We start from the raw sequence: 12,865 nt of genomic DNA, 5'->3' as shown, positions 1-12,865 counted from the left end.
AATAATCTTGAAAGTCCCCAACTATCAATAAGCTCAGAACTACTGCCAAATTCACATACTCATCAGATCCTGGCAAACAAATTATGAAAACATCAATTTGTGTTTTATTATTATTTTGGATAATGTTTTAGAACGCATTGAACTTTATTTCCTAAACTCTTTTTTTGGAAGGTTTAATGGCCCTGAAAAGCGCCTTGTTTTATGGAATGGTTCCAATTTAGAAAACTTAGTACTCGTGGTTTTGAAAAAAAAAACCATTTCGAACGCCCTCGAAGCCGCCTTGTTCTGGATTTGCCACCAAAGCAGATTGTAAAAAGAACAAACTTTTTTCTTCTGCTACCTGCTGCCGTTTTGCGATTGCGTTTGCCACTCGCCACTCGCTGCAACTGCCTGTTGTTGTCTTGATGTGTTCTGTTCTGAATGCGGTTTTTCTTATCGTCGCGAGCAGCTTTACCAGCCAACTCGATCACTTCGGCGGCCGAAACTATATAACGGCGGCGACTGGTGCACTGGTATTAACGCGCTCGACCTAGCTACCCTTGCGGGGAACTCCATATCAACACGGTTCGAGCGGGACTTTGCCTTTCCCTTCACTTTTCCTCCTTTACCATGTCCAGACATGGGTGCTTGGGTTGGTTTGTTGATGTGTTGTGATGCGAACCGATGTGGTGTACGGTTTGAATGAGAATGATCGTTACGGCAGCGGAGCGGGGATTTTTAAGCTGACTGGCTGCCTCGAGAATTACGCATGTGTGAGACTGCGACCAATGTTTCGTTCATTTTTTTCTTTTTCCTTTCCAATCGTGCTTCATTCTATTTCGCTGCTGCTCTGGTTGCCCGTTTTGGTCGGTACGATTTGAGGAGCACAAAATGGACCAATCAAAAATGGGCACATAGTGCATTTGGACAATGCTTGATATTTCACAATTATTCAATTATTTATCTCAAGAAAAATGAAATGTTATTCGTTATGATAGATGCGTAGATATATTTCCTATCAATTGATGCAAAAACCTTTGCGATCTATTGAGAAATGCTCGAGTTATAAGCGTTCCAAATCTTGCATTTTTTCGTACTTGTTCAGTGCCTAGATTTCCATTTCACCCCCTATATCTTCCGGTTAGACGTAGTCCTACGTCAAAACAGCATCTTGGGCATTCCCTTTCCATTGATCGTCAGAAGTTCCTTCTTCGAGAGCTTGGCGTGGGAGATATACGAGGGCGGTCTGATAAGTACTTAGCCTCATCGCCCGATGGTGTCAGTATCACACGAGAGATTACTTATCGTGTGGTACTTTCTCGTAAACGGCTACTGTCAAAATTTCAGCCGAATCGGACTCGTAGTTTTGTTTTGACCGTGTGTGGAAGCGGGTGTGTCCGCGGATTTTAGAAAAATGGAAAAAAATGGAAATTCCGCCGTCGCCACGGCCAAATTGGTCGAATTGCACTACGAACAGCTGCCCCACCCAACGTATTCTCCAGATTTGGCTCCGTGCGACTTTGTTTAGTTTCCAAACTTTAAAAAGTTACTCGCCGGGCAGAAATTTGAGTCGAATGAGGAGGTCATCGGCGCCACGGAGGCCTATTTTGCAGACCTCGAGAAAACGTATTTTTCAGATGGATTAAAGAAGTTGGAGCATCGCTGGACAAGTGTATCGAGCTAAAAGGAGACTATGTTGAGAAATAAATCACCACTTTTCCAAAATTTTTGTTTTTTTTTTGTAGGCTTAGTACTTATCGGACTGCCCTCGTATGTCATCGCTTACTTCCTTGGTAGTAGACGTAAAATACCCGGTCCTCTACCAGTCGTTGCCGTTCAGTGTCAAAAAGGTCTCGTCATCCATTATATCGCGCTTCACCGGGAAGATGTTTACCACCAGCACCTAAAGTCGCTCCTTCTTGGTGATTGCCAACTGCTTAGATACGGCCGGTCTCGATTGATGCAGAGTTATCGATGAAGAAATTCGTTTCAGAGTGTAATATTATTCAAGAGAAACTTTTTGAACTCATAGTCAATATAACAAGGTTTTATACAACATTTGCTCGTCAGATTTTAAGTACAATCAACTTTAATGATGAAACTATAGTAAATATATCTATATTCGAATCGAATAACATCAAAATTAGAAAACATTCAACAATTTATCCACTGCTAATGTTTTTTCCTTATTTAGTGAGTAAAGATTCATTCCATTCCATTCGATGAATAAAGAGAAATCTATATTAAAAAAATCTCGTGTCACGATGTTCGTGGTCAAACTCCTCCGAAACGGCTCGACCGATTTTAATGACATACTCAAAAAAAAATTGGAATAGATCGTAAACTATATATGATACCGCTAGGACACCGTTAACTTTATATTTAATACCGATTAGGGTCGTCCTATGTAAAAAAATCTGAATAATTTTGTTTTAGTATTTTTTGCATAAATTTGGCTTGAAAAAGTACATATATCCATATATAACCAATTTTCATCCCTATCTCCTATTTTCAATCGCGATATTTGTATTTTGATATAAAGAATACCAAACAATTGATCCGCCGTTCGTTTTTCAAACAAGACGAATTTTTTACGTTGTTAAATACCAGATGGCACTTCTTCTTCTTCATCGGACTTTCACCCCACACATACGCAAGTAACCTCAATTCGACTAAAGCTAGGCGCATTGTCGGCGAGCTGGAAGCTTTTTTGGATGAGCACAATGAATTATTGAAATTATTCTAATCACACACCCATGCTCGGAATGCAAAATAACAAGCACGTTATTGTCGTCAATCTACCGACACGTCTGTAGATCCAACGCACCACAGTTACTTTGATCATTAAGAACATCATTACTCATTTTGAATTAATATTTTCAAACGTGTGTTTAGAGGAGACGATACAAACAAGAGAGTGCACTCCATAGATTCTTATGTGTGTCGTATGATGGATTGACGCAGTCAGAGAGCGAACGACTGCGAGTCCCATGACACAATCAACAGAATACATACACCAGCGAGACGCTATCATGAGCATCTCCGACACAGCCTTTGTTCAAACAAAAGAAACGATGTCTTTAGTTAGCTCCATTACTAAATTACACGTTTTCCGTCCAACATGTTGCTGGACGTATTCGATCGAATCTGAATTACTTGTACGAATCGCAACTTATGTTCAATCGATTTGTACAAATGTGGCAGCCTTGCCATGCAATTCGACATTGAGCTATTTCTGTGGAGCGAAAATGGTAATGAAACCGTTCTAAGCACGCTTCTAGAACAAAAAAATATAAATGATAAAACGACTGTTCGCAACCGACAACGCGAATGTTTAGCAAGTGTGAAATGCAATAGATTCCCTATTCCATCCCGATCCTTATCCCCATCCAAATCACTTCTTCTAATTCAGAATGCTAAGCTTTGCGCAGTGGCGATATCGTAACCAATGAGGTTTTACCGAGGTGCGATTATTGCTAGTTGAAAAAAATTCAGAATGCAATGTGTGGCGTACAACACAACGACAGACATCAGCAAATACTAACTTAAAGCATGAAACGCATACAAACAAATATGTGCATAAACTCGATCAATATCAATACCATATTCGCCATTCCATATCTATCCTCCAAATGTGATAGTTCACGATTCCCATTCCAACGTGTAACCGTAAAGCATCGCAATGAATCAAGTTTGTGTTTGGATAGTATACCAAGTGTTTAATTCTTCAACAAGCCACATCCAAACGGTTTGGGCTTCCATAAAACCAAAGTGCAACGTGTATTCAGATTCCTGAGCTATCAAAATCTAGCCCTCCTTCAGCCGAAGAATCCGCCATCTTAATGGTGTGATTCATCATGGACTCTGAGGAAAAAAAAGAAGAGAGTCTCTAATATGTGTTCTGTGTAACAGGAGAACACATTCACAAATTGTCTTTGATAATGATTTCATATTACGGATAAAGTTTTGGCGGAAATGCAAAGATATTTCTAGAACAAACGTTAAGTTAGGACTGTCTTCTAAGTATTAAAACAACATCGAGTAATGATTTTGATCCAAATTTTAGCAAATTTAGAATTGCTTCCGTGTCGTGTCATTTCATCTCCATCTCCACATCACACTCGGGTTCACTTTCCCACGGTCCAATGCAATACACGGTCAAACCTTCACGTATCTGCTCGTTATCCACATGGAATCTATCCTTCATCGATCACAATCGATTAGTTTTGCAGATCGTTAAAACATTTAAACACACTTACATTACATTAGTTATTTTTTATTGAACATCCGAAATATTCACTAGAAATAATTTATATGGCAGAACAACGTTTGCCGGATCAGCTAGTATTGAATATTTATTTCTTTGCATTTCATTTTAGTGGTGCTGCATATTTTTTGGAAAAAATATAAACGATCATAAGATCTAGCAAATTTATATCAATTGCAAGAAGTCCAATTCTATGATCAACAAAAATAACTTAGATTACATAGGAGGCTGTCCATATACCACGTGGACAACTTTAGGGGGGGTAGGGGTATAGCCAATGTCCACGTGGTTACATGAAATAAATATTTGAGAAAAAAGCAATCACATCTAAAAACCAACGGAATCTGTTTTTCGTTTTCAAGAATTCTCAAACTTTCCTATCATGCGTATTTGACAATAAAAAGTTTGAGCTGCCTGATTTTTTTTTTCAAATACTTTCAAATATTGTGTTCACACTAACAATGGTAGAATTCGTGATTTTTGAAGATGCTTAAAATGAAATTGGAAAAATCATAAAGCAGTTTGTGAAATCAGGATGATCAAGAGCTTCTCGATAAGTTACCAAATATCCTATGTACAGTGTTGGAAAGAAAAAAGTAAACAGCATTACGCAAAATATGTACTTTTTCATGATTTTTTTAGAAAGGAACGTATTTCTTACAATGGAAAGGATGTAAACAAGCCATTGTTTGTATTCATTTTCAAATGCGAACATTGTCCTGTTGGGAGATATAGCTTTTATATTTATTTTCATGAGTGATAACTTTAAGTTTTCCTCCAAGACATTGACGTAGGACTCAGCAGTCTTCTTAACATCGATCTTGACGAGATTGTCCACCCCACTCCAAGAAAAACAACCCCTCACAAGAAACGATTCTCCACCGTGTTTAACTGTTGCTTGAGTAGGCTGGATAGCTCAGACTTCAGGCTGTCATTTCTTTGTGTTTTTTAACCTCAAACTTACTCTAATCGGTCCAAACAATCTTCTTCCAAAAGTCAGTATGACTGGAGCTCCTGGCCGTGGACCGTTATCATTCTCCTTGAACCGTTTTGCTCAAGTTTTGGTGTCAGAGGATTTTCTTCATTTCAAAACAAATCATGCAAAATGCATACTCTAGTTGCCAATCATGACTATGTACCAAAATTGTATAAAAATGTCAAAATAATGATAATCTTCATATAGATACACAGTTGCATGTTAACCCTTTGCGGTCGTATTCAATTTTGACATGGAGGCTATACTGGTCGGAATTATTTTTACTTGAAAGAGCAGTGATGCATAATTTGTATGATAATGAAAGATAAACAAGATTTTTTCAATTCGTTGTGAACTTTAGATATGTATCTACTAAATAATGTGTTTTAAAATGCTGTTTTTATATGAAAAAAAAGGAAGTGGGTTATATCTATGGTATAACCGCAAGGGTGACGTAGGACTCTCGTTGATTTAGAGATCATTTGTTTGAAGTTGAATCTGAATTCATTCTGAATGAATGAATATTTGGGGGACGAAAACGAGAGCGTTACGTTGGAGGCACAAGGTTTTATGCATCCAATATTGGATACGGAAATATCCTACTGATGGGGAAGAATAATCTTCAGAAGCTATCCTGTTGATTGCACTTGATTGACAAATAGAGAAAACAAATGTATTTGGTTGCAGTATTATTTGGATAGAAAACATTAAAATAAACTCTTTCGCTTGCATGTAATTTTCAATTCCAAGGGGAACTGGCAGATTATTTTTCAGCAACGATCACTTCTTTCCGGATTCTTCTCGATAACCAGCAAACGAAGGGTTTCGCGCGTGTATGTGTGTGTGGCAGTTGCTCCGATGCCTCAAGCGGAACCAATTTGCGATGCTGGTACTTTCTTGGTCGCCTTTTCAGTGGCATCACTCTCCTCCTGATAGATTCCCTTCTGGCCTAAGCTGCACAAACAGGCCCCTGGTGACACCGTTCATCAGCGCTTTCATGATGAACAAAGTTAGCTTCACCACACAGCGACAACATGCTCCAATCGCTGTTCAATTATAACTGAGTGGATTTCTGAGCGGCGCTCGCTTATATACCGATTGGTGATTTCAATAGCCTATTTTGAAAGCAATTCTAAGGCTATTGAAACAAGTTTTTGGATCAAAAAGTAACAAGTATAAAACGCGTAGACATTTTATCTTTCGAATGAAGTGTTTATCATTTCGTTCAGTTGTTTAGGAGCTATTACCGCTCAAAATGTCGGTGTCCGGCGTAACGCTTTCGTTTTCGAAACTTTGATTTTACACCCCGGTATAGAAATGAAAGACGTAGTCCTACGTCAAAAATATATTCTAAAACTCTCGTTCGTGTGCCATCTTTCGACACAGTCCCTCAAAATAAGGTCCTGGTTTTTGACTACAGTTCTGCATGGTAAAAAAGGTTTGGTGGCTGAGAACAGACATAGGAACGCGAAGATTTAATTTATCACTTGCATTACTTTTTCCAAATATGTACACTTTCGCGAGCAATTGAAATTTAAGCAATGTTTAAAAAAATAATACATCACTTCTTTACAAAATCAACAACAAATTTCGCACGAATTATAACAAGTCTATCCATCCTTAGTTTCCAATCCACAACGTATTCGGCCAAGCTACGGCATGTGGAAATTTGAATCTCGCTCCACACAGAGGTAGCTGCTCGTTTAAGCTCAATAAAACTCGCATGCTGCCTATTCTTCGGCAGTTCTATTCTTCGTGCGATCAATCTACATAAGTTATCGATTGGGGTGAGAACTGGTAAAAAAGCAGGGTAGTCCAGAATCGAAGCCCCAGTCCTATAAACCATGTGAACGACTTCCGACTTTAATGAAATTATGCTTTATTCTGTTGGAATAACACGGTGGTTTCGATGCAAAAACGGCAGCAAATGATTCATAAATACTTCCTTGAACTCCTATTGACATTCTTAGTTTTAAAGAGGCTTTAAACTTTTCAGTTCGTTCGCCTCTAAATCCTTGAACTCCTAATTTCTTATTCGCGTGAGTGGAAAAGTCATTTGAAACTGTCCCTTCTGAGAAATAAAATCTAACATTTGATAAATTTGAAAAGGAATAAGGGTGCAATCGAGGTGTTTACTTGGTAATGTTTAATAAATATTCAGGAATGTCCACGTGGACAACAGTGGGAGAGGGTCTGGTCAATGTCCACGCTTGTCCACGGAGGGGGAGGGGGAGTCTTATATCGTGCTTTGTGTGTCCACGTAGTATGTGGACGGCCCCTAGGTGTATAGAATTGCTTAAGCTGCTTGGAAGATTGTAGAACAAAATTTTACATAAGAAATTGAATAAATGCAGTTCTCCCTATAAAAATGATGTTTTGATTTTCCCGAAAATCGAACCAAATATGAGCTATCCTGATTTCTTCCTGATTTTTATTTTCATTCTTACTTATTTTTGAAATCATGGTTGACAGCCCTGGTTCCCGGAGTAAATGGCATCAGAAAACAACTGCAACAGCAACGACCGCTCAGGAAAAGTGTAGTAGGCTAGAATAAGACTTATACATCAGAATTATTTACTACATTTTTTGTAAGAAAACCACCGTGATGATAGGGTATTCCAATAGTATCAAGGTTTTTCCAGGTACTCGACACCCTGTATGAGTATGAGTAAATAAAAAAATAAGCAAAATGAGTAAATAAATAAATAAGCAAAAAATTGAACCAAGGCGGTTCATTGGTGTGGAACGAGATCAAAGTTTCAACATGCCGCAGCTTGGTTGGAAGCACACCGAATAGGTTGATTAGCACTAATGGAAAACTAAGGATGATCTACAAATTATAAACTCATGCGAAATAGTAGGTGCTATAGGCCACTATAGCTACGACAGTCTTCCAGCTATCAAGTTTAGTAAGGCTCGGATGACGTAGAACAAGTTGTCCAGAACAGTTCGGATAGTGATTACCGCGAATATATTCTCATCATTGGATCGGCCTCGAGTTTCTTTTCAACTTTCAAGTTCCCAAATCCTATACCCTTTCCAAGAACAACCGCGCTTGCAGATTAGTTCATTCTACGTTTGCCTTTTTCCTATGACTATCAGTTCGATGATTCTGTGAATTCGTTTTTTGATTATTTTCCGTATTGTAAAAGCTAGTGCATTCGCCTTTGAAGCAATTTTAGGAAGTAATCAACAATCATTTTTGTTTTTGTTATTACAGTAGAACCACGATCATTCGATTCGTGAACTTGAGTGGCAGAGTCACACCGGATAACGCAATGAAGGATTAAAAACTAGGTGCAAATGCAAAAAAAAACTGCATTAAAACAATCTTTAGTCAATACAGAAAAGATTAAACTATTTATCTTTTTTTTCAGTACACCATTGGTCAGATAATACAAAAACCATGACCAAACCAAAAGAGCAAGAGCCTACAACTCAACGACAAACTTCAAAAAGCCTATAGAATTAATATGGAGCTCGTGTTTGCGGATAATACGCGCCGCATATTTTTAGAAAGAAAAAATTGTCTAATTTTTGAGAATCGAGCGCACGAATGTGAAATGTGGAAATGTCATATGAAAAAATCTGAAGCGGAGCTGTCAGTGGGGAACACGTCTCAGAACTCGACAAGCTGAGAATGTCATTGGAAACAGCATTTGTTGGCTCCCGTTACAGGCGAATGAACTGAAAAGTTTAAAGCCTCGTTAAGCCAAAGAAGAAGAAGAGAAGTTGACTCCCGCTAGTTCAATAGGGGTTCAATGTCAATGTAAGGGCCCTGGTGTCAACTCAGTTGTCAAAGTAAAATAATTTCAAACTTTAGCAAACCAGTGGCTTAAATTGATGGATCATTTTTGTATCAGTGCAGTTTGCTTTCACAGTCGAACCGTTATCTCTAGCAATGACATAAACCCTGTTCCAAATGATTCCCTGGAATGTAACGCCGGCAATATATAATCTTGGCATTTGTACACAATTTGATTACGCTTGGCTGATTGAGACGTTAGACCCTATCATTATCGCGATTGTTGGAGTTAATACATGAATAAAGAAAGCTGTAAAATACTCAAACATTTATTTAATTCAATCAAACTATCGAGACAGTCAAAGCACACAGCCAAAATGATAAGGTAAACAATCCATTTGGTTAATCTTTACATTCTACCCCGAATCCCCGCATTTCAGAGCAAGGAAGCTCGGTAACCCAGCAGGAGAACGCAATAAGTCACCTATTCTCGAAGTTCTCAAGAAAACTCTCGATTCGAATAAACCGAATCAAAAATTGTTGGAAATCTCTTCGGGTGTAGGTTTGCATGCAGCTTTTTTCTCATCACACTTTCCAAATATACATTACCAGCCATCCGAATTTGACACTGGCTTATTCAGTAGCATCGAAGCGTGGCGACAGGAAATCAACGCACCAAATCTGCAATCACCCATTGCTATTGACATCTCTCAGCCGTGCACCGAGTGGGACAACGAGCACAATATCAACTTCGAGACGTCGGCGGAAAGCTTTGACTACATGCTGAACATCAACATGATGCACATTTCCCCGTTTGAATGTACGGAAGGGCTATTCCGAAACGCTGGGGCGTTGCTGAAAAGAGGAGGAATTTTGATAACATACGGACCTTACGCGGTAAATGGCAAACTAACTCCAGAGAGCAATGTACAATTCGATGCCAGTCTGAAAGGTAGAAATGCGCTTTGGGGAATTCGGGATATCGCTGTATTGGAGAAAGTATCTTCCAACTACGGTATATTTCTGAAGGCGACGTACGATTTACCTGCCAACAATAAATGTCTGATTTGGATAAAACAAATGAACGAATAAAGGCTGATGAAGCAATCAGTTTACTCCTACTCCTTGTTCATTTGTTTTGGGGACTGATTTTTTATTCGCCTCGGAACAATCCATTTATATACCTATAATGAAACAAGATATCTATCGCATTGACTACTTGGGGGCGAGAAGAAGTCACAGGAAGGTTGTGTCCAACACACGACCGCATTATTGACGTAGGATTCCGTAAGGCTATCTGTTGCATGCTGATTTTGGGTATGTTTGAAGAATTACATCGTTCAACTGTTTGATAATGATTTGGTGACCCAGCTGGTGATGAGCTGCTGAGCTGATGAACTGCTGAGCAGATGAACTGCTGAGCTGATGAGCTGATGAGCTGTTGAGCTGGAGAGCTATTGAGCTGTTGAGCTATTGAGCTGTTGAGCTGTTGAGCTGCTGAGCTATTGAGCTGCATAGATGTGGAGCGCAAAAGCTGCAGAGAGTATGAATTGTGAGACGCGAAAGGATTTTTCGTCTCCCGCGCTTCATGGCATGACGTCAGTTTGTTTTCATGTATCCCTCTTCGTACTTTAGCTTTAGCAGAGATGTCAGATAAGAAAATGGTTTTTGTTTTGAAGATATTCAATCGTTCGTTACTTCATTATTTTTTCTTATATCGCCAAACAAAATAATAAACATTATTATATGCTTGTAAATGAATTTGATATATTACACTGTTATTTAAACATGACTGTGGAAACGCATACATTTATTTCCGCGTGCTGAATCAAAACCATTCAGAAAACCACCCGGCATAAATGTTGATGATTGATACTGGTCCTTTTGTTACCTTTGTGATCGCGAATAATTATTTCTCGTTGCACCCTAGGTAGTGCGGACTGAATCAAAACGGCTGTCAAAAAAGATCCAATTGAAATGTCAAAAGAGATCCAACGATCAGGAGTGTTATTTTTCTTATGATAATCAACACTATAAAAAAGGTATTGTTATCGAAGGCAAAAATAATTAATCTTATAAAATAAACGAACTTCATTTTTCCGCCAATTGTTTAGTTGGCCATTGCATCTCTGAAAGAGAATCTCATATTCCAAGGTATCAGAACCTGACCGAATATCAACAAACTCAAATAACGCTTAGTTCACTCCAATATTTTTTTGTGGGAGCGAAATCCGGCATTGGCGAATTTTGATACGTACATATATAGTAAAAGTGAAATGTTTTGGGGACGTTTTTTTCTAACGTCGGTGAAAACAGTTTTGCTAGTGAAGCTGGCCGAATGAAATCCGCGTAATTACGATCCGCTAGTACTGGTTATGAATATAACGGTAAAGCAATCTGCGCTTCATGTTGATGATGGACGTAATCTTCTGAGTCAACTACCGGCTTAATTGTGGAGAAGGCATTACGGTTTCTCACGAGGTTTCTTTTCCGGTTGAAATGTAACGATGTATCTCTATCAAAATTGTACAGTCGCAAGCACACTGAAGAGAGAACAGATGCATGCGATGCAATCCCTCGACGCCAGACCCTAGAGTGCAATCCACAGCTCCCCTGCAAAAGAATCGAACATGCTCCGCCAACGGATTGGATGATAGTTTTTGCTGTACAAGGACAGCACACCAGTTCGATTAAAGACAGCAGAGTGTTTGCGTACACTGCAAATTTGAAGCAGAATTTAAGAAGAAATTTAGGTGCTTGTATAATTTATTACTCTTTATAATTTCATGTATATTTCTATAGTATTATGTAAAATACAATGTACATTGTTATAGTTTAAGCGTGTGTTGTGTTTTGTCTCCGATGAAACGAGTCCCTCAATCTGCCACAGTGATGTGAAATTCCATGCGAATGGAAAATCCCCGCTGCATCACTGCAATGAAGGCAGTCCGCCCACGGGGGGACTAAAGGCTGCTTTGGTATCGCGCAGCGGGATTAAGTAGCAGTTTTTACAGTCCACTGCATTAAGACGCTATAAAAATAATCCTGAAAATGTGTATGAGAGGTTTGCTACACTTTTGGTTTTCAATAATTCAAACATCGTACTTACTCCACAGATACGCGAATCCTTATTCGGAACTAGTTTGTCGTCTCCGCAAAAATCGGCCCAGCGCGTCTGTAAATACGTTTCCGAAGGAATACGATAAAAGCTAACGCGAACATTTTCACTCGTATTCGGGCACTCTTTCACTGAGCAACGCATTTTTGATGTCCACTTTCCCTGATATAATATTTACCCGAATGAAATAAAAACAAACGAAGTCACAGTCACGTAAATGTTTACTCCTGCGATTTGAAAACATTCGATGAAAAGTGGAACGAAGAGTTGCCAGATGATTTTAAAAAAAAAGTCTGTAAAAGTATGTGAAAATCTGTTAAAAATGTGGAAATGTCTGTAAAAGTGTGCGGATCTGTAGAAATCTCTTTTAACGTTAATTTTTCCAGATTCATTGATACTTTGTACATCGCGATGCACGTGAGATTGTCTTTTGTATATTATTGTATATTTTGTATATGTACATCTTTTATATATACAGCCATTTCATGCCAAACCGATATAGTGGTTTTCAGATTTCGATGAAAAGTGGTAGTTTTGTTCTTTATCGCAAAACATTAGACCCTTTTTTATTTTTTCGTTAGGGTGATCATATAAATATTGAATGGACTTATCATGATGTAATTTTCGGTCATATGGGAATTCATTTTTCCGAATTTCCCGACATTCCTTCTGAGTTTTCCGGATACTTTCCGATTTTGCTCTCCACTATATTGACCTACGAGAAGAGACGAATACAACAAAATAAAGAAGGCTAAAATCGGATCATCCCTTTTTCGAGGC

General features: G+C 38.6%; 1 protein-coding gene and 1 non-coding gene across 2 annotated transcripts; both read left to right on the top strand.

Annotated features, from left to right (window-relative positions):
• Positions 1 to 3,398: 3,398 nt before the first annotated feature.
• Positions 3,399 to 3,536, top strand: LOC129780676 (U4 spliceosomal RNA). Its single transcript, XR_008743999.1, has one exon. It is a non-coding gene; the product is annotated as a U4 spliceosomal RNA (small nuclear RNA).
• A 5,663-nt stretch (positions 3,537 to 9,199) lies between these two features.
• Positions 9,200 to 10,724, top strand: LOC129776942 (methyltransferase-like 26). Its single transcript, XM_055782900.1, has 2 exons — positions 9,200 to 9,352; positions 9,408 to 10,724. Exons 1-2 carry the CDS (start codon positions 9,264 to 9,266, stop codon positions 10,057 to 10,059), a joined length of 741 nt encoding a protein of 246 aa, XP_055638875.1. The 5' UTR covers positions 9,200 to 9,263; the 3' UTR covers positions 10,060 to 10,724.
• Positions 10,725 to 12,865: the final 2,141 nt, after the last annotated feature.

Source organism: Toxorhynchites rutilus, chromosome 3 (genome assembly GCF_029784135.1).
Source record: "Toxorhynchites rutilus septentrionalis strain SRP chromosome 3, ASM2978413v1, whole genome shotgun sequence".
In the NCBI taxonomy this organism is placed as follows: Eukaryota; Metazoa; Arthropoda; class Insecta; order Diptera; family Culicidae; genus Toxorhynchites; species Toxorhynchites rutilus.
Note: the sequence above shows the minus strand (reverse complement) of the source record. Positions and strands in the feature narration are given on the sequence as shown.